This window comes from Phyllosticta citribraziliensis (genome assembly GCF_038025025.1).
Source record: "Phyllosticta citribraziliensis strain CPC 17464 chromosome Unknown J3D65scaffold_1, whole genome shotgun sequence".
In the NCBI taxonomy this organism is placed as follows: Eukaryota; Fungi; Ascomycota; class Dothideomycetes; order Botryosphaeriales; family Phyllostictaceae; genus Phyllosticta; species Phyllosticta citribraziliensis.
This window is the reverse complement of record NW_027117338.1, coordinates 3,188,709-3,211,316: the sequence shown is the minus strand read 5'-3', so window position 1 is coordinate 3,211,316 and position 22,608 is coordinate 3,188,709. Positions and strand designations below refer to the sequence as shown.

The 22,608-nt window shown below is 55.9% G+C and overlaps 10 protein-coding genes and 1 pseudogene across 11 annotated transcripts; 5 read left to right on the top strand and 6 right to left on the bottom strand.

Moving 5' to 3' along the window:
• Nucleotides 1-628: 628 nt before the first annotated feature.
• Nucleotides 629-1,645, top strand: J3D65DRAFT_599678 (uncharacterized protein; the record flags this gene model as incomplete). Its single annotated transcript, XM_066797916.1, has 1 exon — nt 629-1,645. One exon carries the CDS (start codon nt 629-631, stop codon nt 1,643-1,645), a length of 1,017 nt encoding a protein of 338 aa, XP_066660337.1.
• Nucleotides 1,646-3,363: 1,718 nt separating this feature from the next.
• Nucleotides 3,364-5,731, top strand: J3D65DRAFT_49350 (conidial pigment biosynthesis oxidase Abr1/brown 1). The gene is made up of 6 exons (XM_066796614.1): nt 3,364-4,045; nt 4,093-4,286; nt 4,334-4,375; nt 4,423-4,732; nt 4,779-5,146; nt 5,257-5,731. The coding sequence occupies exons 1-6, from the start codon at nt 3,567-3,569 to the stop codon at nt 5,550-5,552; spliced, it is 1,689 nt and encodes a 562-aa protein (XP_066660336.1). The 5' UTR covers nt 3,364-3,566; the 3' UTR covers nt 5,553-5,731.
• On the bottom strand, nt 5,573-6,810 carry J3D65DRAFT_49276 (uncharacterized protein). The gene has a single exon (XM_066796613.1). It carries the CDS (start codon nt 6,714-6,716, stop codon nt 5,910-5,912), a length of 807 nt encoding a protein of 268 aa, XP_066660335.1. The 5' UTR covers nt 6,717-6,810; the 3' UTR covers nt 5,573-5,909.
• On the top strand, nt 6,001-6,088 carry J3D65DRAFT_t10 (annotated as a pseudogene). The gene has a single exon. The product of its transcript is annotated as a tRNA-OTHER (tRNA).
• Nucleotides 6,811-9,166: 2,356 nt separating the features above from the next.
• Nucleotides 9,167-10,195, bottom strand: J3D65DRAFT_544715 (Glyoxalase/Bleomycin resistance protein/Dihydroxybiphenyl dioxygenase; the record flags this gene model as incomplete). The annotated part of the gene is made up of 2 exons (XM_066796732.1): nt 9,167-9,556; nt 9,626-10,195. 2 exons carry the CDS (start codon nt 10,193-10,195, stop codon nt 9,167-9,169), a joined length of 960 nt encoding a protein of 319 aa, XP_066660334.1.
• A 611-nt stretch (nt 10,196-10,806) lies between these two features.
• On the bottom strand, nt 10,807-11,445 carry J3D65DRAFT_611775 (uncharacterized protein). Its single transcript, XM_066798951.1, has one exon. It carries the CDS (start codon nt 11,320-11,322, stop codon nt 10,999-11,001), a length of 324 nt encoding a protein of 107 aa, XP_066660333.1. The 5' UTR covers nt 11,323-11,445; the 3' UTR covers nt 10,807-10,998.
• Nucleotides 11,446-12,542, top strand: J3D65DRAFT_611774 (signal peptidase subunit-domain-containing protein). Its single transcript, XM_066798950.1, has 3 exons — nt 11,446-11,700; nt 11,752-11,825; nt 11,877-12,542. Exons 1-3 carry the CDS (start codon nt 11,558-11,560, stop codon nt 12,395-12,397), a joined length of 738 nt encoding a protein of 245 aa, XP_066660332.1. The 5' UTR covers nt 11,446-11,557; the 3' UTR covers nt 12,398-12,542.
• A 1,574-nt stretch (nt 12,543-14,116) lies between these two features.
• Nucleotides 14,117-16,881, bottom strand: J3D65DRAFT_49253 (uncharacterized protein). Its single transcript, XM_066796612.1, has 2 exons — nt 16,377-16,881; nt 14,117-16,322 (listed from the first exon to the last, which is right to left on the bottom strand). The coding sequence occupies exons 1-2, from the start codon at nt 16,594-16,596 to the stop codon at nt 14,326-14,328; spliced, it is 2,217 nt and encodes a 738-aa protein (XP_066660331.1). The 5' UTR covers nt 16,597-16,881; the 3' UTR covers nt 14,117-14,325.
• Nucleotides 16,882-16,950: 69 nt separating this feature from the next.
• Nucleotides 16,951-17,737, bottom strand: J3D65DRAFT_611770 (uncharacterized protein). Its single transcript, XM_066798949.1, has one exon. The coding sequence runs from the start codon at nt 17,692-17,694 to the stop codon at nt 17,167-17,169; it is 528 nt and encodes a 175-aa protein (XP_066660330.1). The 5' UTR covers nt 17,695-17,737; the 3' UTR covers nt 16,951-17,166.
• Nucleotides 17,738-19,777: 2,040 nt separating this feature from the next.
• On the top strand, nt 19,778-21,015 carry J3D65DRAFT_611765 (thymidylate kinase-domain-containing protein). The gene is made up of 3 exons (XM_066798948.1): nt 19,778-20,300; nt 20,423-20,909; nt 20,962-21,015. The coding sequence occupies exons 1-2, from the start codon at nt 20,068-20,070 to the stop codon at nt 20,844-20,846; spliced, it is 657 nt and encodes a 218-aa protein (XP_066660329.1). The 5' UTR covers nt 19,778-20,067; the 3' UTR covers nt 20,847-20,909; nt 20,962-21,015.
• On the bottom strand, nt 20,863-22,599 carry J3D65DRAFT_611762 (uncharacterized protein). Its single transcript, XM_066798947.1, has 2 exons — nt 22,138-22,599; nt 20,863-21,929 (listed from the first exon to the last, which is right to left on the bottom strand). The coding sequence occupies exons 1-2, from the start codon at nt 22,362-22,364 to the stop codon at nt 20,945-20,947; spliced, it is 1,212 nt and encodes a 403-aa protein (XP_066660328.1). The 5' UTR covers nt 22,365-22,599; the 3' UTR covers nt 20,863-20,944.
• Between the last annotated feature and the right edge of the window lie 9 nt (nt 22,600-22,608).

Genomic DNA, 22,608 nt, shown 5'->3' with positions numbered 1-22,608 from the left:
AACTCCTAGTGTAGGGTAGCTAGCTTTCTTGCCCGCTCGCTGTGGAACCTGATTGTCCCACCACACCACACGCAATACGCTCATATTGTGCGATGGGACGTATAATTCGTCGGTTAGCTGGGTGGCTGTAGGCATGTAGCGCGCTTGTCTGCTCTATCTTTCTCTCACTTTTTCTGTCCTTCTCTCTCCCTGCTCGACCGCCGCAGCAGTCCCTCCTGTCCATCTTCCAATTCTCGAGTGCAGAGCGCTCTGCCATCCCTCTATCCGTCCGTCCAAGCAATCGATCAATCAACCACACCAACGCCAGCGACAGCGAGAGAGCAAACACATCTGGCCGTCTCTGTTGCACAATCAGCAAGCAAGCAAGCAGGTCTTGTCGTCGTACCATCCGGCTCATTGGCACCGCGCCACCGTCATCGTCATCGTTTGTGGCCCCTGGATTTGTTACCTCGGCCTGGCGGGACTGACTGGTCGGTTGATTGAGCGCCGAGCGCTGAACGACTGCTGGAGTGTTTCGTTATCCTTCTTCAACACCAGCCGCTGCTCGATTCGTTACTCCAGAGGACGTTCTGGACCGCCCAACGTGTTCGAATTCAAAATCAATCACCACGACCGCGCAATCACCACGATGGCCAGCATACCGCCCTCCGCCAGCACCACCGCAGCAGCAGCAGCAGCGTCGACGATGCAGACCGTGACGCTCAGCCTGTTCACGCACGCCTCCCTCTCGCCCGCGCGGCCGACGTTGACACAAGCGCTTTCCTCGCTCGCAACGCCATCCATCAGTGCCGCGAATGCAGCCACGACGGGTTTGCCGCCGCCGTCTGATCAAGATTTCGACATGGGGTCGCTGCCGTGGCCGCCGCTGTGGCTGACGGTGTGCGCGTTTGCGTTGACGCTCGTCGCGACGGTCATGGGCGTGGGCGTGTGGTTGATTAGTTCGCCGCCGCGGTATGCGGGGTGTGACGGCGACTGCGTTTGCGGGTGCGAGGAGGACGAAGGAGAGGAGAAGGAGTGGTGGGAGGGAAAACGAGACGAGGAAGAATTGGAAGAGGAGTGGGATAGCGGTGACGACGAGCACGAGGGCGACGGCGCTGTCGAATTGAAAAGACTCCTCAGCGACGCGCCTTCCAAGCTGAATGACAATCGACGCGCCGACGCCGTCGCCAAGCGGAACAGCAAGAATCTCCGTCTCGATTTGACCGCAGCAGCTGGACTGGGCGTTGGGTCGTGGGGCCGGGGCGACGCGGGCTACGATGGCATCAACGACGACGTCGACGACGTTTGGGAGCGCAAGTGCCGCGACTATGGCGTCGAGAGACACCAACATGGTGGCGAGGACGACGACACGGCCTCGCTCGTCAGCCTGAGTCTCGCGTCGTGCTCTTCCTCCTCTTCATCCTGCACTGCAAACCGAATTCATAACGCCAACACGCCAAGTGCCAGGAGAAGCGCAGCGTCGACATCAACAAAACCAGTTTTCAACCAGCCGCTACATGGGTGGCGCAAGGCAGTCGACGATCGGGTCTGCGCGCTGGCATGCTGGATCGAGGCGTACGTTGCGGATGGAGGCCGGGAAAAGGACTTGCTGTGCAAGATCACGCGGGAGGAGAGGGGGGATGTGGTGTACGGGTTTGAGTATTGAGAGCGCGGGCGCGCTCACTTACTCGCTCGTTTGCTTTGCGCGCGGTGAGAGAGAGGGCTCAGCGAAGAAGTCACGCCTTTTGGCCAAACCATTGCTTGCCTCTGTATCTCCGACTTTTCTCTCCGAGATAGGCCATCATTCGCATCGCAGGCGTCGCGAATACGGTCGGAGAATTGCGCATCATTTCAACGGGGCATGCGTTTGTGCGTGAGTGCTGCTTTTCTCCGCTATGGGCACATACCTTCAATGCAGAGTCCTGGCAAGGCACATGAATTGCGGATCAACAGACCCGCATTCTCTCCTCGTCCTTGTCCCCGGAGAGTGCTCAGATGGGTGACTGAAAGCGTGAATGCATCCGCTCAATCTTCTTCTCCTGCAGAATGCTTTTTGCCGCGCCGTTTGTGGGTGCGTTGTACGCACAGCCTAGTAGATATGCAAGTCGTCAACAACTAATGCTCCGAGCCACGCAGCCAAGCGAGTGAGTGGGTGAGGTCGCTCGCGTGCTCCCCTGATACAGCGTATGGCCCGTGGGAGCATGGATTGGACATGCTGTGCGACGTATGCGCGTCTAACACTTTGTCGGGAGTTGATTGATGTTGCCGATGCGACTGGTCTTCCATGCCTTTCACTTTTTCCTGGGGTGGTACTTGCGTAGTCTTGAACGTCATGATCCAAGCCGTGGCAGTCTGTCGCTCCTTTCTCAGTTTGGTGAGGTTGGTTTGTTGCCCGGACCGGCATGAAGAGCGGCTCGGGTTGAGATGTCGAGATTTTCCCCGAGAGCTGGAAACGCCGCCTGCAGTCCACACTCACGACACAGTTTCAAGAGACTGGACAAAAGCTGAGATGAGTTGGAGATGAAAAGGTTCCAGCTGCGTGGTTCGGATGAGATGCCAGTAGCCGTCCGATGTGGGTAGGGTCAATCTTGTGGTCCTGATTTGGCTTGTCTGCCGAAGTCTCTTGCCAATTTGACAATTATGCCAGCTCAGATTGATAATCGCGCAGAGAGGTGGTAATTTGGAGCACTAAGCGCCGGTGGTTGCGGAGAGTTGAGGGTGGAGAGTGGAGCGCGTCGAGGGCATGTCCAAGGCGTGCCACAGGCCATTGGTCAGCGAAGCGAGAGCAGCTCAGCTTGCATCGACACGGCAACCTCAACTCTTCCCCTACATCTACTCTCTGCTGCAGCTGAATGCGCACCTTGCGCTCTGCCGTCTTCACCCCTGCAGCAAAAGCTTCATTTCCATGGCGCTCGTGGGCGGCCTGCCCAGCGGCTCTCTTCTGCCACCTGATGCGGCTGCATGCGGCCTCCCTGTCTGCGGCGGATTGCCATGCCTTTTCTTTTCCACGACACCGGCAGCGCCATCCACAGGCCAGGATGACATCAAGACCACGGTCGATGGATCCTTGCCGACTTGCTTCATGAGCCTCTCCACCTGCGCCCCAATAAAAGCAATCTATTTTCGTCCTCTCATGGCAGCCCTCTCTCCCGTCAGCTGATCTCCATACTGTAGCCGTCATGCTGTCAGAGCCTTGTCTGGTTTTTTTAGCCCGTGTGGTCCATCACAGCCGCCACATGCGGCTGTCGAACAGCCTCAAACTGCTTATCCCAACGTACCGCCTCTTGCCTCGTCCAGGCGCGGCTTGATGGTCGGAAAATATTCCAGCTACCTCGACTGATGCTTCTAGATCATGAGTCTCGCATCTGACGACTCGACTCCTCATGACACACCCATGGCTGAGCGCCCACCGCCTGCTCTGATTAGCAGATCCACTCCAGACATGTACGGACGTCGTGCCGTGCTGCCGGGGGCCCTTATCGAAATCTCTGTAGTTGCTTTATTAAAAGCCAAGTTGGTCCAAGATATCGTGCCTTTCTTGCCATCACTCGCTTCAGTTTCAAGTTCTTTTTTCAGAATCTTCTCAAATGTTCTCTTTACTTCTCCTTTCGTTTGCAAGCCTCGGGCTGTCCAAGGTTGTGACGCTCGACTGGGATATCACTTGGGTTAATGCCAGTCCAGACGGCCACGAGCGTGCTGTGATTGGCATCAATGGACAATGGCCGCCTCCGCCTCTCGAGGTCGACGTCAACGACACCATCATCGCAAATGTTCGCAACTCTCTCGGCAATGAGACCACTGGCATCCACTGGCACGGCATGTGGCAACGCGGATCCAACGAGATGGATGGTGCTGGAGAAATTACCCAGTGTGGCATTCCCCCCGGATCGACTTTTCGATACGAGTTTGTTGCGTACCCGGCGGGCACGCATTGGTGCCATAGCCACGAAAAAGGCCAATACCCGGATGGACTGCGTTTGCCGATGATTGTCCACGACAACAGCCCTGAGTCGTCCAAAGCTCAGTCGGGAGCTACTAGGGAAATCATCTTGCCTGTTTCGGACTGGTGAGGATGACGGTAGTCTGAATAAATGCCGCCGCTGACTGTTTCAGGTACAACGAGGAAATACCATATCTTTTGCGAGAGTATCTGGGCCCCGAGAACAGGCAGGGAATCATGCCATCACCGGATTCTAACTTGGTGAACGACACTACGAGGCCCACCATCATCGACATGAAACCAGGGGAAAAGGTCTATATTCGCATAGTCAACATGGGAGCGCTCGCATTTCAAAACATTGAATTTGGTATGTACCGTTGTCTTTGAAATGCTTTTCAAGGCTGATTTTTGCAGACCAGCACGACTTTCAAGTAGTTGCAATCGACGGTGTTCCAGGCAAGTTTATTCATGGAAGACTCGAAGAAACTCACTAACAGCAACAGTAAAACCAACAACTTGGAAAGGCCTCAAGGTTACTCCCGGCCAGAGATACGACATTGTCCTGACCGGTCTGGACAAGCCCTCTGGCAACTATGCTTTTGCCGTACAGCAATCAATCACTGGTACCAAGACCTTGGGAGTCTTGAACTACGGCGGAAGACGCTTTGTTCCTAACAATTTCTCCGTGGATGAGTCTCTTGCTGGTGACGACTTTACGCTGCAGCCGACGACGGGAGAAAAGATTCTTGAACCCGTGGATCAGAGGATTGTCCTCGACTCTCGGCAGCTGTACTACAAGGACGTTGGAAGCCGGTATGCCAAACGCTCCCATCGAAATTCACTTGCTAAAGTATTACAGTATCACGCTGGGCAACGACTCGTACATCGCTCCCGAGACGCCCTCTCTCTACACAGCCCTCACAACTGGCCCGGCCGCCTCGAATCCCTTCATCTACGGCCAAGTGAACGCACACGTTTTGCAGCCGGACAGCATTGTCGAAATCGTCATCAACAGCGCGTCCAACACCTCCTTAGACCTCGGCGGCGTCGGGCACCCGATGCACCTTCACGGCCACACGTTCCAGGTAGTCTCGCGCTCCGATACCACCTTTGACGAGTCGACGGCCGTGTGGTCTGAGACCCCCATGGTCCGCGACGTAGTCAATGTCGCGCCCTCGGGCAGCGTCGTTATCCGCTTCCGCGCCGACAACCCAGGTGCCTGGTTACGTGAGTCCCGTCCCCAAACTCCACCCCCTGATTCCCTGACCCCACCCCAACCATTCTATATATACTACACCCTCTCAAACAGCTTCTAACGCGATTCTTTTGCCATCCAGTACATTGCCATTTGGAGTACCACCTGTCGGCGGGCATGGCCGCCGTCATGATCGAGGCTCCAGAGCAGCTGCAGCGCAGCGGCATCGAGATCCCGTCGGACCACCTGGCGGCGTGCCGCAGGCAGGACATCACGCCCAGCGGCAACTGTGCGGGCTCGCCGCGGCTGCTGGACACGGCGAGCTGTCGGCAGTTTGAGCGGCATCCGTCCGGTGCTCTGATAACGGGCGACCACAGCAAGGTCGCCAACACGACGCTGGAGCCGATTCGGCGGCGGAGCATGGATTGGCATGCTTGATTGATGGTTGGGTTTGGCGTTTGCTGTATGCTGTATGCTTTGTGTAGACTATGGTTTTCGCTTGCTTTTTTGTTGGTTGGTTATGGCGTATGTCCTTTGTTTCGACTTTCTGTCGTGTGTATATCTCTGTACTGTACAGCTTGTAGAAAAGTTATCAATACTGCATTTCATCACTACATCGCCTTTCCACATCGCGTACCCATCCCACCCCACCATTCTTCAGACACACAACCGGTACTCGGCGAGCCCATCCGACCTCACCCCCAATCCAGCACGCCACCGGGTCGTGCCGGCGCCACCGTCGCACGCATGGCCGCAGGCTAATCTGCACAGCAGCAGCAGCGCAAAGCCTCCCCCTCATTCCTTTCTACCTTTCTTTCTCACTCCCTCCCTCTTTTTATAAACATGTGCAATCCTTACCACACACATACAGCGGACCCATGCAAACGTGTTGGTGGTGTAGTGGCAACGCATGCCGCGGCAACAGTCGCATCCACGGCAAGTCCCGGGTTCAATTTCACGTCCTGGCCAACAAACGGATCGCTTTTGCTTTTTTGCTTGCCTGCTCTGTTGGTTGGTGAGTGGTAGCGATAGAAGTTGAGCCGTGGATGAGAGGGAGGAAAAGGCGTGCGTGCGTGGCCCTAAGTCCCTGAGCCGTAATTGGGGTAGGGAGGTTGAGAGATACGGTAGGGAGGTTGGGAGGTACGGTAGGGAGGTTGGGAGGTACGGTAGGGAGGTGTGCATGTGTCCGTTGCGCTGATGAGCCTGCGCCGCCGCCGCCGCCCAACTCAGCCTTCTGACGTTGAGACACCACCGTTTTGAGCGGGCGCGCAAATAGCAGGTGCTGGATTTAGGTACTGAGATGGGCAGCGCAGCGCAGTGGTGGGTGCAGTTGGGTTGGTAGGCTGCGGATGGACTGTGCTGTGCTGTGCTGTGCGGTACTATACTGGCCCGTAGAGGGCGAGATAAGGCGCAAAGGCGCACCGCGACAAAGACTTTAGTAGAAATCGAGCAGAGTTGCCTCCGCACCATCATACGCCCATGGATAGCCACCTCAACAACGCAAAACCAGTCAAAGCAGGCAATCTCGCCGCTAGCACGTCCATACATACGTATGCCCACGAGACAAGGCTGTCTTGTCGCTCGCGTGCGTGCGCCATGCATACTATGGTGGCGGTCGTTGCGGCAGTGGCGCGCGCATGTCAGCTGCTGCGTGCGTGCATGCGGTGGGACGGGGCGGGGAGATGAGAGATGAGCGATTGAGATGAGAATGGGATCCAAATGAGGGGCGTGTTGTGGATTTCACTTCTCAGATTAGGTGATTAGGTGCGTGTTTTCATGAGGGGAGGAGATGATGATGAGGAAAGAGAAGAAGAGGGGGTGGGCTTCGAGTTGCAACCTTAGGACATGTAGGCCTTGTGGAGCCTCGACGACGGAGAGGCGTGGAGCGGAACTCTGCCAAACATGCGCTGTGTCTTGCCTGTCTCTCCATTTTTCTTTTCTGTCGATTGAGTCTGCCATTCGACATTGGCCCAAAGCACATCACTCACAACCCAACATCTTCCCCCTCGATGCCTACTTACCAGTCAGCTCCACCAGTTCCCCCGCGTCCCTCAGACTCCCTGACTGAATCCCACCACGCAACCCGAAAACCCCAACCTCCTTGATCTGTCTCTATCTATTTTCTTCCAGCCCACCAGCTGCCAAGTACGTTCGACCCTCCACCGTGTCATCGGCACGCGCCGCCGCTTGCCGGCGCTACTGCGTGACTACGCACTGCATGCTGCAAGCTGCGTCAGCAGAGCCAACAACGCCCGCCAGAAGAGGCGTGTTGGGACAGAGCAGGGCAGAGCAAGGCTGGCAGCTGCGGCTTGTACTGCGCGAGAAGCGAGAGCCAGAGCAGAGGGCATGTCCAAAGCTGGCGAGGCGGGCGAAGTGGTACGCCAAGCAAGCAAAACAGGAAGAACAAAAGCAGAGGAAATTCACGGTGTGCTTACAGCACGCTTGTGGTGGAGATGCGGTGGTGGACGGATAGGAGCAGGGCGCCATTAGGCACAGCGCAAGCACGCGAGTGACGTTGCCGGGCTGCCGATTGCCTGCAAAGGTGGTTGTGCGAGGATGACGAGGCTGCGGGACGCCTGTGGCGCTGGCTGTCTGAGGTGGTTGAGTGGGCTTCTTTTGGGTGCGTTCTCGTTGCTAGATGGATTCCGATCGATGCTGTGAGCGATCCCAGATGCTGTCGTTGGTTGAGCCGCGGGTAGTGCGCGTGAGCGGATGAGCGGCAAGTCAGGTCGAAGCATACCCAAATGTAGCATGCGCGCTTCGAAAGCGAGGCCAAACTTACACTTGCTTTGCGGTTGATTGGCAGGCTGACAGGCGGACACAACGTCGACGTGGAAAGTTCATGTGGAAAGACAAGCGCATGGACAGCGGCGGCGCCCGCGCAGCCACGGCATTTTGACAAACCAAGCTAGGTGTAAATAGGAGGAGAAAAGAAAGTGTGCAATGTGGAAAGAGCGGCGTAATGGGAGGTACAAAAAGCCAGAGGGGCCGGGCGCGACGTCAACCGCCGCTATGTTAATTGACAAGCTACTCACGGCATGCGGGCGTGGACGTGTGGATGTTGTCTGGCGGCGAGGTGCAGGAGGTGAGACATGGGCGATGAGGTACGCGGGTTGTTGTTCAATGGGTTGTAGTGGACGGCGCCGCAGTGATTGTCATGCGTCAATGAGAGGTGCTCAAATGACACGGCGGCGATCTGACTCCAAGAGTTCCGCTCACGGTGGTTGGGCGAGAGGCGTTGCCTGGATTCGAGCAGCATCCAACGAGTACGACTTACTTGTCACCGCGGTGCCATCACCGAGGGGACGGTAATAGAATCAAAGGCGCGAGAGATGTTCCACGGTGGTATGACGTTTGACGCAGCAACGGGCGGCGTGCGAAGGGAGCTACCCACCAACGCACGATCCACCTTTTACGCACCTATATAAATCCAAACCGCGAGCGTATAGTCAGCAACTGGCCCAGAGAGAGCTTGCGTGAAGGTTATCCGAGGCTGGGAAACGCCAGCGTGACCGACCTCTAGGGGCACTCGGCTTGCATTGTTACAATATAGGTCTAATAATGAGTGCTTGGGCTGGGGGGCGTTAGCGGAGGTCGAGAGTTCAACTCGCGGCCTCTGCTAACGTTCTGCCATTTTGTTTTGCGTTTTACTTTTTGTTTTGTTTTTGTCGTGTTGTTGCTTGCCTGTTGACGCAGGCTACGGTAGGCATCACCACGTGCAGTCAAGCCTTGCTAGAACATGGATAGTAAGGTTTGGACATGATGTAATTGCGAAGGACATCAGGCTTGACTCTCAGACGACGTGAATTTTCTGGCTTTCGTAACAAACGGATGTTGCTCTGCATGTAGGGTTTCCAGGGGTAGTTTACATTCTGTGGAGGAAATCAAGTATTCCAAACCCGCGAAGAAACCGCGGTACCCGCTAAAGATCGGGGCTGAATAGCAGCAGTGGAGAATCGCAACCATTCCAATCGGCTCTCGGAAGTCGGCAACCCTACACCAAAAATGTGTCTGGGACGTCTGGTCCTGTTCAAAGAAGATTGATCAGCATATCACTTCACGAGAAGACCCGATTGATACTCACCCCACACGTAGAGCGTATCCAAGGTAGCTTTTGATAGCTTGGTGTCCTCCTTGCCGTTCAACAAGTCGCCATCGACGTAGTGTTCCAGAACGAACCGGTCAGGATCGTACCAGTAGTCGAAGATCTGGCTGCCCATGATGTGCCGGCCGACACCCCACAAATTCTCGTATCCCTTGTGTCTCAGCCAGTCGTGCCCAAGCACCTGGGTGTCAAAGTCGTGCGTTTCGAAAGAGGAGTGGTGGACGTGGGCCTTGGGTCCCTCGAAAAAGAAGAAGCAGTGGTGGTCAACGAGCTCGTCGCCGAGGTCGAGGCGGCTGAACACCATGCAGGGCTTGTCGGTTTTAGGGTCGGATTGAATCTTGGCAGGTCAGAGTGGGTTCAGGGTGATTTGGACTTTGGGATGCGTGGCAGGAGTGCCTTTACTTACCTCGCTTGGCTTGAGGTTGAAGTGGGAGTGGTAAAAGTCAAAAGCCTTCTGCCAGTCGGTATGGCAAAATCCAAAGTGGCCCAGCTTGTGCACCGGCGCAGGCCTCTGCTCAAATCTCTGAAAGGTGTTTGGCGCTCTCTCCTTCTTGGTGGGAAAGTTGAACTTGAGCGTCGGCAGAGTCCTCTCGTCGTCCCGCAGCTTTTGTCCATACACCAAGTGCCAGAGGAAACCATCGACGGGCTCTCTGAATGTCACACACTTTCCACCACCAGGCGCATCCTTCAGCTCGTAGACCTCGGTGGCGTTGGGCAGAATCTTGGACGCGTATTCGAGGTCCTCTTCGTGTTCGACGGCAAAGGCGGTGCCGCCAAATTCGTCCTCGTCCGCCTTGACCAAACAGTACACAAACGGCTCGCGGCCATAGCCTCTGTAATAGATCTTGTCGTTGGTGCGCGCGACTTCTTCGAATCCAAAGTCGATCGCAAACTCGTGGGCCTTTTCCAAATCCTTGTGCTTGTAGTAGACGTGTGCAATTTTGGCAAGCTGGATCTTGCGCTCGGGACCCGTCATGGTGTTGGCAGAGTGGACAAGAAGCTTTTGAATGCGGTAGATTGGAGAGAGGTGTAGTTCAAAGGAGTAGCGAATTGCTAGCGTGGAATGTAGTAGGCGGTGCTAGTTTCCTTCTATAGTTTGGTGCGGAGTCTTGAAGTACGACCGCAAACCAGGGGCTATAGCCATGGTTTGGCCTGGCCTTGGTAGCTGACATTAAACTCGTCTGGAGACTTGGCCTCCCAAATCCGCACAAGTAAGCTTGCGGCAGTTGATTGCCGAAGGAGGAGGTGGGGTTGTCCCTGCGGAGTGGCGGGGAAGCCGTTTGGTGCTCGCTGCTATTCCGTACGGGTTCGGACACTAAAATCTGTGGCCAATGGCACAGCGCGGATTGATTCCTGTAAACTAATCCACTTATCGTTTGTGCTTCGCGACTCAGAGCTTTGTGCGGTCCAGGTAGGGCGACGCAATGCTCGGATTCGCATTCGAATGGAGGTGGGTGGATCTTGGGAGTTGTCAACGGAAGGGAAGATCATTCCCCGCGTTACCGGGCGTGCAGCTGGCTCGGGATGAGTTGTCAGGCGGGCTGGGGTCGTAGTCCGATGCTAAATCCGACTGAGTTGCGACGACGTATGATGCCAACGTTGTTGAACAACGGCTTCACATGGACCTCGTGCGCAGTTCTCTTTCCAGAGCTTCCATATCCGTGCTGCCCGCGATTCTAGAGACCAGGCATTAGTCTTGGTCCGGAACCAACAGTAGACCCGAGTTCAAGGGAGTTGCTCTAGAGCTCTGGGTTGCAAACCAAGCAACGACATGACTACTTACGATTGGACATCCTCGTTGAAGAGCGAGTATGCACTCATCTCGCCCTTCTTCCTCTTTCCGGTATTTGCAATCATGGCCCAAAAGACGCCGAAGATGAAAAAGACCTGCCCGAAGCCGGTGAGTGCCGCTACTAGTTGGAGAACGAGGTAGAGCTTGAACTGCAGGGAGCTTTTCAAATGGTCAACTCCCCTCCTGAAGAGAAGAGACGGATTCTTGGAGTTCTGCTCCTCAATGTACTCGTCGAGATGGAGGTCGGCCTTCTTGATGTGGTACGGCTTCTTCGGCTTCTTGGATTTTGCTGGTTGCATATTGTCGGACATGGTGATGATTCGATTGAACAAAAGGAAAGCTTTGGCTGTCCACACGAGCAGTTGTATAGGCAGAGAGAAGCGCGAGACAGTGGTGTTGACAAGGTCGATGACGGCACCGCAAAAAGTCCTGGCCGAGCTCCGTCAACGTGGTCCCTTGCAGCGTTGCGGCCGACGGAAGCTCCGCGACACCTCTCCATCAACCCACGCGCAAGCTGCCAATCGTCAGCCCCGACAAGCCGCCAACATGCATTCTACGCTTGTTCGCGCGCAGAATGTGTTTGGCTACTTCACCACCGTAGTGGCCTGCGTGGCTGCACTCATTGCCCTCTCCGACTTCATCACGCCGCAAACACCCTCCGGCGCCATCAAGCTGCACAATGTCCAAGTGTACGTGGCGCGCATCCGGCAAACAACGCAGATCTTCTAACAATGCGCCAGAGTCCGGGGCCGTCCGCACTACTACAGCACCAAGAAGGAGGAATACGCACACATCAAGTTTGACCTCGACGCTGGTACGCGCTGCATTCTTCCAACCAAAGCGCTGTCCTAACATGCTCGACCAGACCTGACCTCGCTCTTCACCTGGAACACCAAGCAAGTCTTTGTCTACATCGTCGCCAAGTACCCCTCCCTCAACCCGGCCGAACCCCCCTCCGAAGCCATCATCTGGGACTCAATCCTAGCCTCGCCCTCGGCGCCCTGGCACCAAAACCACTACATCCACCCAGAGCCCAAAGACGCGCGCACCAAACGGTCGCGGAAGCAACAGCAAGACGAACCCCTCTACCCACCCGGCGAGCTGCACCTCTCGAAGCAGCGACCCAAGTACCAAATCACGGACTACAAGGGCAAGCTGGCCAACCGGACCGACGCCGTCCTCGAGCTGGGCTGGAATGTGCAGCCGTGGGTTGGTCTGCTGACTTGGGCGGACTGGCCGCCGGTCAGGGGGTTTGGTGGTGCATGGAAGGAGTTGGACGGCGGCCGTAGCGAGACGTTTGAGTTCCCGGGACTGAAGGCGAAGAAGGAGGCGGATACGGCGACGGTCAGGGGCAAGGAGGCGAACAAGGAGGGCGTGTACTTTTAAACTATGAAAAGGCTTTGGGTTCGGCGTTTGGGCTCTATGAGGAACTTGTCTAGAAAAGAAATGGCACGGGGACGAGCATCTCTGATCAGTAGACAATCGAGAAGATACCCAGAACCCAAGAATCCAGACAATATTCAAGCCCCGACTTCACCATTCCGACCTATTCTCTTCCCTCTTTCCAGCAACATTCCCTCCCAAGTTGCTCCCAGTATTCCCCAAGACATGTATTTGTACATGCATGTACAACCACAACCTGAGCCTCTTCCCCACATCTCCCAACTCTCAGACTCGACGACCACCCGGCGCAGTCATATCGCCAGCTGTCCTGTCATTCGCACCTCCGCACTCCCTGGAAGCAGGAGTCCCTTCTTCTGAGTTTGAGCTGCTGGATGGCTGTGCGGTTCTTTTGCATTTTGCGTTTTTGACCTGACCACTACAGACAAGGCAGCCTGTGTATGAATGCTCCAGGCGCTTATGTTCACTGGCACCTGCCCACGTACCACATCTTCTCCAATACTCATGCTGTGATTTGAAAGTTTCATTTGCTGCAGACGACGAGTACAGCACGGTCGACCACCTTCCCACCCACCTAACCCGCCGTGCCTCTCAACTAGCTAGATACAGGACCCATCGATCTCCTCCAACGACTACCAGCCAACCATCCATCCATCCATCCATCCATCCCTCGCCGAAAGCCATGTGCAAGAAAGCAAGAAAAGCAGAGCAGAGCAGAGCAGAGCAGGCAGGCGATGTGGCCGGCCGAGACTAAAATGAGAACTCGGCGGCGGCCGGCTGCAGGCGCCGTTTGGCGCGGGTATAATGCGACACAAGAAGGGGTGGATACAGGAGGGGGAAAGCAGAAGAGAAGAGAGCAAGAAGCAGAAGAAAAGAGAAGCAGGAAAGCAAGAAGCAGGAAAGCAAGAAGCAGAGCAGAAAGCAAGAAGCAGAGCAGAAAGCAAGAAGCAGAGCAGAAAGCAAGAAGCAGAGCAGAAAGCAAGGAGCAGAAAGCAGAAAGCAGACGAAGAGCAACAACCGCAAAGTCCAAGATCCCTCCGACTGCCCCCATTCCGTCGTCCCCTGAGTGTGCCCGCAGGCTGTCGTGAAAGGCGCGTCCGCCGTGGCCCGCAGGCGATGTAGGAATGGCGTAAGAATGGGGAAGCGCGTCCGCTGTGGTGTTTTTGTTGTTTTGTCGTTTTGTTTTCTCACACATCTCGTTGTCGTAAAAATGGTGTTCAAGTTTCGCATCTCCTCGACTCCCAGACAGCCAACCGCAACAACAACAAAGCTCCAACCCACCACCACCACTTCCAAACCCCACACAGCCGACAAACTCACCACGCCCGCACCCAGCGCCCACCACCACCGCTCACCACCTCCCCGCCAATCAACGCCAGCTCACCCCTTCCCCCGCCGACCCACACACCACCCCGCCTCCGCAGCGACGAGCAGAGCCTAACCGAGCACTGGGAGGAGCACCTCAGACCAGCGCCCAGGCTCGCTCAAGCTGCCGCGGAAGCAGGGGGATGCGTAAGGAAGACGAAGGAGAGGGGTGGGCGAGGCAAAACACGTCCCTGCGGCGCTTCGCTCGCGGCCCGCGCACCTGAGGTAGGCGAACTGAAAAGCTCGAGCCTGCTGCCTCTAGCGCGGAGAGCGGAGCGCGGTTGGGGACGTGGTTGGTTGGGGGAGAGGGGGTGGGTGGGTGTGGTGGGGCTGTTTGGGGGGGTGGGGAGTTGTTGGGTGTGTTTGGAATGGGAGATTTGTGTTTGGATGGGGGTGGGTGGAGGGTGTTTTTTGTTGTTTGTTTTTGATGTTTTGTTGTTGTGTCGTTGCGGTGTTGGTGTTTATGCTGCGGCGGCACAAGCAGTATGAAGGTGTGCTTGATCAGGCGGCATGCGTTGCTGTCTGGTCTACAACCCAACCTCCATCATTTAGATGAAAGGGTCGCAAGTGGAGGAGTTGTTGCCCGGCGACGGCATTGGCAGCGTCGAGCTGGAAGAAACGGTCGCCGGAGAATCCTCGAAGTCGAGAAAGTTCGAAAATCGTTGAGGCCGGTCAATATTTTCGGGCGTGGCAAAGCCAGACCTTCTCAAAGATAAGGCTCGTTTGATGCTCGAAAGCCTGGCGAGCGGGCTCTCATATCGGCTGTTCCTCGAGAATCGGGCTCCGTTGGGTCTGAGAAGAGATTTGACAGGGACAGGTTTAGTGCTGGAGGATTTCGTCGTCGGAGTAGGAACCGGAAGAGCCGTGCCGGATGATACTGTAGAGGGAGTAGAGAGCCTTTCGGGCCGAGGAAGCTTGTCTCCGATTAACATGGGAAGAGGGCTCGTTAGTCCCGGTCCATTGCCAACTCTCGCTGGGAGGTGAACAAGAAGTGCTGGCGAGATCGCGGATGAGCTCTGAGCTGAAAACTCGGAAGGACAGGGTAGCGAGAAGCCGCTGGAGACCGTTGCGGGGGTCGAAGGACCGACCATCTTGACCGTTGGATCCGGCTTGCGATTCAGAGCCTCTGGAGTTGGGAGACCAGGACGGCCAGGCGTGCAATTTCTGAATGGCTTTCTCAACGAGTTGGGCGACACAATACGGGAGCACGTCGATGGAGTAGCTGGTGAAAATGGAAGAGATGGACCGCTCGAGACAGTTGCTGGTGACTGAGGACCACGAGGGGTTGACGACTCATTTGTGATGATGGACAAGTGAGAGACCGGAGATCCCGTTGCATTAGTTGGAGTCTTAGACGACGAGGGCAGATAGTATCCACTAGATGGTGTTGTGGGAAGCGAGGAGCTCGCGATATCATCGAATTGCGGGAAGAAATTGTTGATAAAGGTCTTGATGCGTTCGTCAAACTCGGCATCCTTCTTCAAGTTGAGGCGGCATTGGTGCTCGAGCTGAATGCGAAGTTCAGCATTGGCGGCTTCGAGATACTTCAATGACTTGAGGTGCTCCTCGAAGTTTTCTTCTGCCATAAACATCTGGCGACGCAGGCCTTCGTTGTCGCTTTTCAGATGAGCATTCTCAGTCGAAAGTTCGGTTTTGTCTGCCGCAAGTTGGGTGTTCTCGTTTGCCACCTGTTCAAGCGCCATCTGAAAGACCCTTACGTTGTGGAGACATTGTTCATGGTCGATGGGCTCAGAGACCGAGGTTCGAGTTGATGGGCGAGAAGGCTGGTCAGAACTCGTTGATCGGGGGACCGAGGGCTTGGATGATCCTGATGAACCGGAATTGGCGCGAGTGTGGCCATTGCTCTTGGCGGCTGAGCAACCTGAAGACTTGCCAGAATCGGTCTGTGGAGAGGAAGAGGGCTTGGGCGCACTGCTCTGACCATTGCTAACGGGAGAGCTCCCAATATGGCCATTGTTGTTCGAGGGAGAGCAATCATGCTTGGAAGAGATTTCTGAATCCTGCAAATTGACGTGCGAATTGCCGTGGACCTTGGAGTTGGAAACGTTCCTAGATGTGACGGGAACCCGAGTATGTTCTGAGGGTCGAATCCTGTTGGCCGAGATGTTGGAGGGATTCAGGTAGGCCGAAACAATGCACGATGCAAGGATGAAGAAGCCTTTCGCAACGCCAATCACCAAGACCAAGGCTGAAATGGCGAAGGCGATCACCAGCGCGAAGACAAGACCGTACAGGAGGATTGACTTGATGTGGGTAGCCACCAGGTGGCAACAAGGGAAGGCGAGAGCCAGGGCAGCGCCGATGGAGAGGACGGCTCGCCTGTGTTCCCATAGTTTTCTGAGCTGGCCCATGGCATATGAAGCGACATTGTCGATGCAAGGTATGACCACTGCGACAGCCAGAGTCGTGGACCTGATGAAGTTTGCTGCCAGGTGTTCGAAAAGGTCGATGTTGGAGCCCCAGAAATAGCCGATGGTGTAGCTTCCGATCAGGAAGGCGAGAATGAAACAGAATGAAAACACGTCTGTCGTCTCATCAGTATCTCCCAAACAAGGCTTGCTGAGCAGGAAGTACGAACCGTTCGCCAGACCAGAGCCGAGTCGCTGCTCGTTCATGGTGAATAGACCATTGTGGAGTTCCATAGCGGCAAAGGCCATGAATACGCAGGGCTCGAATGCGCAGTCAAGTATTTTCAGCGTCTTCTGGTGGATGATAAGGCCGGAAAGCTCTGCAACAGCGTATGCTGTGCGGCTATTGACGAGGAGAAGCAGAGAGAGGATAACTTGAAGGAGATGCATCTTGAGAGATGCGAGCGAGGAAGGGAAAAACTTTAGAAGCAGGAAAGGTAGATGTTTGAAACCACAGCAGAATCGTCGAAAAACCAGAGGTCACGGTGGTGACGCTGGTGTCGAAGATGCAGGGTGTGGTGGAGAGAAAGAGAGGAAGAGGAAGCAAGTCGAGCGGAAGAAAGACAACAAGACATCTATCACGACCGCGACCGCGACCAGCCACTCGGCACTCAGCATGGCGACGGCCGTTGCCAAGCAAGCCACGCGTGGCCAAACGCGTCCGCACAACCTCGAGGTGACTGTGGCAGTCACCTCGAGTCGAATGACGCCATACTGAGCTGCAAAGCAACCAAACAGCCAGCCAGCCAGTCACCTCGACGCCACAAGTGTTAATCTGCGTCCGTCCACTCCGCACCGCGACAGCAATCGCAGGTGCACAGGCAGGGTGCGTATATACTGTGAGGTATAGGGGGCATGTATACGGTAGGTAGGCTGTAGTGTATAATGATTGACGTGGGGAATAGGGGATACTGGGGCGACGCAGCAGCGCCAGCGCTGCAGTGCGTCTGTTGCCTTGATTCAACTGCCCAGACAGACTTGTTGGGTTGCTTGAAGCTGCCGAGGCGTCCAAGAGCGCGCGCAGTGTGATGAAGGTGGAGGAGTGAGTATCCCGTGGCCCAATGCCAGGGCCGCTTCCACGTCCCTGGCGTTGTGCTGCCGCAGGCTGCCGCGCAGCACGCCATGACTGCATTGCTGCAAGCCGAAGAGAAGGAACCAAGCGTGGGCGAGGTGCAGACAACCTGACCCAGTGCGAATCCAGCCTCGCGGAGAGCTGGAGAAGGACCAGCCAGGCGGCCAAGTGAGTCCAGCGAGTCCAGCCCCGACAAGCAACATCAATGCCCGCCCGTTGCTCCAGCTGAAAGGTTCGAATTCTCTGGACAAGCCAACACCAACGCCATCGGTGGGGGATTCCGCTGCGACAAGGCCAATCCACGTCCAACGCGCCGCTGAACAAACTCCAGAGGAGCCGGGCCCGACAAGGAGCGCCATGCGCTTCTCAAGCTCCTCGCAGATCAAGAGTTCCAGCGCCAGGGAAGAGCGGCCCATGTGGCAGACCTGAAGTTTTCAGTCGTCCGCACGCGTCCGATGAACCAGGAGAGACACCGCACTCGAATGAGCGTATACAGCGCACGTCTTCGGCGAGACCATTCAGGCTCTTTGCCGCCACCTCGACAAAATCAGGTACCCGCGGGTATTCCCAGGCAATGGAGAGGGCCCGGCGCATCCTCGCCAACAGCGTTACCAGGCAAAGAGGCCGACGGAGCCAAGTCGCCTGGCTGTGGGAAGCACCGCAAAGCATTGTGAATCCCAGTTGAGCTCCTCGGTGTCTCGACCAACGCGCGACGACCGTTACGAGCGCGTGCTCATCTTCCGAATTCTCTGTCAGCGGTTTGCTTGCCTCGGGGGCTGATGGCTAAGGAGAGCGCGTGGACAGTTTGGGTCGTCTACCACGTCTCCATACAGGAGTACAACTCCAAGAGCAATGCGGTGCAAAGAGCGAGGCGTTCCAGGGGCGTGGCAGTGCAGCGGCAGCAGAACGGACCCCGGGAGCATGCACTCCTCCATGACCAGAGACTCCATTTGCGCTTGGAAGTCATCAATGCGTTGCCAATTGACGTCCCGTCGGAATCGACGGTGTTGAGGCAAGCAGAAGAGACCGGATCTGGGCAACCTCCATCGGCTTGCTGAGCAGCTTCGATGTCTGCTTGGAATGCAGCGTCACGCCTGAGCTGTAGACGAGCAGGCGGCGGCTGAACGGAATGGTCGTTGCAGACGTCGTGCTCTTGTGGGGGACCACCGCGGACGCAGGAGACAATGCGACCGCGACCGCGGCCACGACCCAAGGGAATATACCGACCAAATCGAAGAGAGGGGGGCCGTGGTATACAGATCTACCCGTGGACCTTGGTTGGATCCTAGGCAGAGCTCGTTGTTCAGCCTGACACAGCTGCAAGCCCGAGGCGCAAGACGAGCAGCCTCGGACAAAGTTCTTCAGCTCCCTGGTCTTTTGCTTCATCCAGATGACGGCGCAGAGCGGCGGCAGCAAAGCGAGGAATACTGCGGTAGTCTCCGAGGAGGAGGCGTATAAGGAGAAGTATGGAGGAGGAAAAAAGAGCAGCTAAACAGCGACGGACCAGAGAGGCGTAAAGAGGAAAGTAAGTATAGCAGCGCCATGCGTGGCGGAGAGTGCCCCTAGAACGATGAGGCAGTGAGTAACAAGATGACAGAGCCGCAGAGGAGCCTCGCTCGTCGAGGGGACATTGTATTTAGAAACAGGATAACTTTGTATACAGGAAGAAAGAAGACAGGAAGCAGGAAGGCAAGAAACCAAGAGCAGGATTCAGAGTCCCCCCATCGCTGATATGTCGCCCGAGAGAATCCAAGGACGCCGTGCGCTTTGCCAAACTCCATGATTGTCTTGGAAGCACGTAGAAGCAGGAGCGATTGGACCTGTTTCCTGAGGTTTGATGGAGGAGGAGACGTTTGTTGGCATGTTAGTATGTTGGCGTGTTTGACATTGTTTCCACGCATTGTGGAAGCACATGGTTCGTGGCAGGGAAGTTGACTTGTGTTCTTTCTCTTTCCCCATCCCCTCTTTTACTTCTTGTTTTCTTTTCTTTTCTTTTCTTTTCTTGCGTTGGGAAGAGATGGAGAAGGACTTGAGAGAGGAAGCAAACGAGAAAGCAGGAAGAGAGGAAAGTGGAGACGGGTGGAGAGCAGAGCTTGACAGAAGGAACGGGAGACGAGAGGAGAAGAAAGTAAGCGACGGGAGCTAGAACAGCAGGAAGACCAAACGAGAAACGAGAAGGAAAAAAAGAGAACGAGTTGATGGAGGGGGAAGAGAAAAAAAAAGGAAGAACAAGGCGGTAAAGCTACAGCCCGATCCCCTCGCACGCTCAGCGCAGCAAAGCCGGCCGCAAACAAGACCACAGGCCGCTATTCATCTCACACAAAGAATACAGCACCACAGCACAGGGTCGTTTGAGCAGAATTGGCGCTCTTGGGATTGTGTTGAGGTTGTGTCGAAGGAGAAAGGTTGTTGCGGGGGGAGACGTCGTCTGTCGACCGCCAGTGTGCCTGGTTGGCGGCAGCTGGGACCCACCAGGCACCCACCCCCTGCAGGCGGTCGGGTGCGGGCGCTGCGGCCGGGGCCATCCAGGCACCCCGTCCCCTGCGCCAATCCCGGAAGCGATCTGCGCGCCCACGACTTCACGACTGCGCGACTGACTGACATACGGCTGCGAGAAATTCATGGCGTTTGGGATTTGTTGAAGACGTTCATTGACCGCACACCCGTCCATCACCTCCACTCCTTCATCTTTACACGCGACACGCCTCCCAAAGCACCAACGAATTTCCGCATCTCCATCCAGCATCAGCATCAGCACAGCACAGCATCAGCAGTTCATCACGACCAACATGCCCCGCGGCAAACTCATCGTCTTCGAAGGCCTGGACCGCGCGGGGAAATCGACGCAATGTGCGCATCTCATTTCTTCGCTGCAGGCGCGCGGCCACGCCGTGCGGCACCAGCGCTTCCCGGACCGCTCGACGCCCATCGGCCACATGATCAACGCGTACCTGACGGGCGCCAGCGAGCAGGAAGATCACGTCATTCACTTGCTGTTTTCGGCGAATCGGTGGGAGGTAGCGTGAGTGTTTCCTTTCTCTTTGCTTTGTTTGCTTATGATGGGGGGTGACGGCGCGAGGCTGGGGTAAGGGTTGGGACAGGTAGAGAGGGGGAGAGGGAGAGGGCTGATGTCGTGTGTGGCAGGTCGTCGATAAAAAAGGATGTCGAGGCGGGTGTCACGGTTGTGATAGATCGCTACTACTACTCGGGCTGCGTCTACTCCGCCGCCAAAGACAACCCGTCCCTGTCTCTGACTTGGGCGCGCCAGCCCGAGGAAGGTCTCCCCCGGCCAGATGTTGTCGTTTTTCTGGACATCTCGCCCGAGGCCGCAGCCAAGCGCGGCGGCTACGGCGCTGAAAAGTACGAGAATGCGAAGATGCAAGAGAGAGTGCGCCAATTGTTCAAGAGTATGCAGGAGCTGGAGGACGAAAAGGAAGACTTTGTGAGAATTGATGGGGGAGACGAGCAGGAGAGTGTGGCCGCTGCGGTAGAGGCTGCTGTGCTGGACGCGTTCAAGAGGGTTGATGAGGGAAATCTGCCTTTGCGGGCTGTTAAGCCCTTGCAATAAAACAGCGACATTGGTAGGGTCTTCTATGGCTAGTCTGAATAGAAAAGAGTTGGGTATTATTATGTACGTCTGCTGCAAACCGGTGCAACCCACAACAGCTAATCAAGGACCTCAGCGTCTGCCCAGCTGTCATCAGACGTGCCATATTTTTGGCTGGTGGATTTTGCTGCCTTTTTCGTCTTCGGGCGGCCCTTGCTCTTTTCGACTCGAGCCTTGATTGGGCTTTTGGACTTGCGCTGCTTGCTCGCACTTTGGTCTGATTCCTCGGGATCACACCAGTCGTCCACATCTGCAAAGCCGTCGCTCAGGTCTTCTTCAGTGTCCTCGTCTGCTACCTCGACCTCCTTCGATTTGCCCTTTCGAAACAGCTTTGCGACTTCCTTTTCGCCCCTCGATCTGAGGCTGAGATCGAGCATAAGGGTTGACCACTGTAGAGTCTCTTGACACGAGGGACATTTTCCCTGCAGAGGCACCATGGCTGCAGCCTTGCATTCTTCTTCGAGGAACTTTCGGGAGAGACAAGTAATATGCGAGACCATTTTGCAACCTTGGGTGGGACAGACAAGAAGCAGCGACTTTGCGGAGCTCACTCGAGTTTTGCACACTGTACAATCCATTGGCTCGGGTCTCTTCAAAGCTTTGATGCTCTTGTCCAAGTATGCTTTAATGGGCGCATATCCGATGTCAATGCCATGAATGCCTTGACCTTTTCCAATCCAGTCACTTTTGTCAACCAGCGTGCTTTCTGTCTCTGGACGTTGAAAGGCTTTGGGAGTGTCATGCTTCTCCAGCTGCACAATGATGCCATCCCGCAAACGAAAGGGCGTCTGCGTCAACCATTTCTCCCATGTCCGGTGGACTTCTTCGTTGAAAAAAGTCAGGCGAAGCGGCCAGCGATCAAAACTCTTGACTCTAAGCAACAGATGTAGATTTGAGAGCCTGTCTGTAAGAGACATGCGGGGGCGAGTTGGTCGCTTGCGAACCCTGCCGGTGCGCGGAGAGACTCGGACTGTTGTGCGCGCGGCAGTTATTCGGTCGCCGGTCGGGATGTGCCGGGTTAGGTGGGTGTTCTGCCATGCCCATCTGCTGAGGTTAGGTTGGATCAAGCATGTCATGACGGGCCAGGGGAGGGAAAAAAGCAAATAAAAGGCAAAATCCACGAGGCGTGATGGGTAGCATCATGGCGCAAGTCAAAGAGCAGAGCCAAGATTGTCTTGACCAGGGTGTTAGACTCGTCTGAAGATGGAGACATTCCGTTGCAAGTGAATCCAGTCCTCACGTGACGACTTACTCAAACTGCAGAGCAGCGACTTTTGAAGGGAAGCCCGAGACGATGCACGTCATTTCCCACGGGCGGAGGCTGAGTCTGGAGGTGCGGACAGCGCCGCCCGGGGCCTCGCCATTGTGCTGCTTCAGGCGGCGGACAGGGTTTGGTGTTGAGCCGACGTAGGTCGCTTGGTGTCGGACAGTTGACCGCAAGAGGTAGCAGCAGTAAAAGGCAGGAATGGGCTTCATCATTTCGACGATGTTGGGGCGAGGGCGAGGGTGAGGGTGAGGGTGAGGGTGAGACGGACGTCAGGTCGGACCTGAGGTGGACACGGCGCGGAGGCTCGGGAGAGGACTGGAAGCGCATCAGGCAGACCAGCACCGACGGGCCAAGTGCATGAAACGACTTGTGCAGCACCACGACGGCGCGTGGTTCGGAGAAGGCGCGCACACAACCGTCGAGGTGAAGTTGGTGTTGAGGACATGCAGTCCAAGC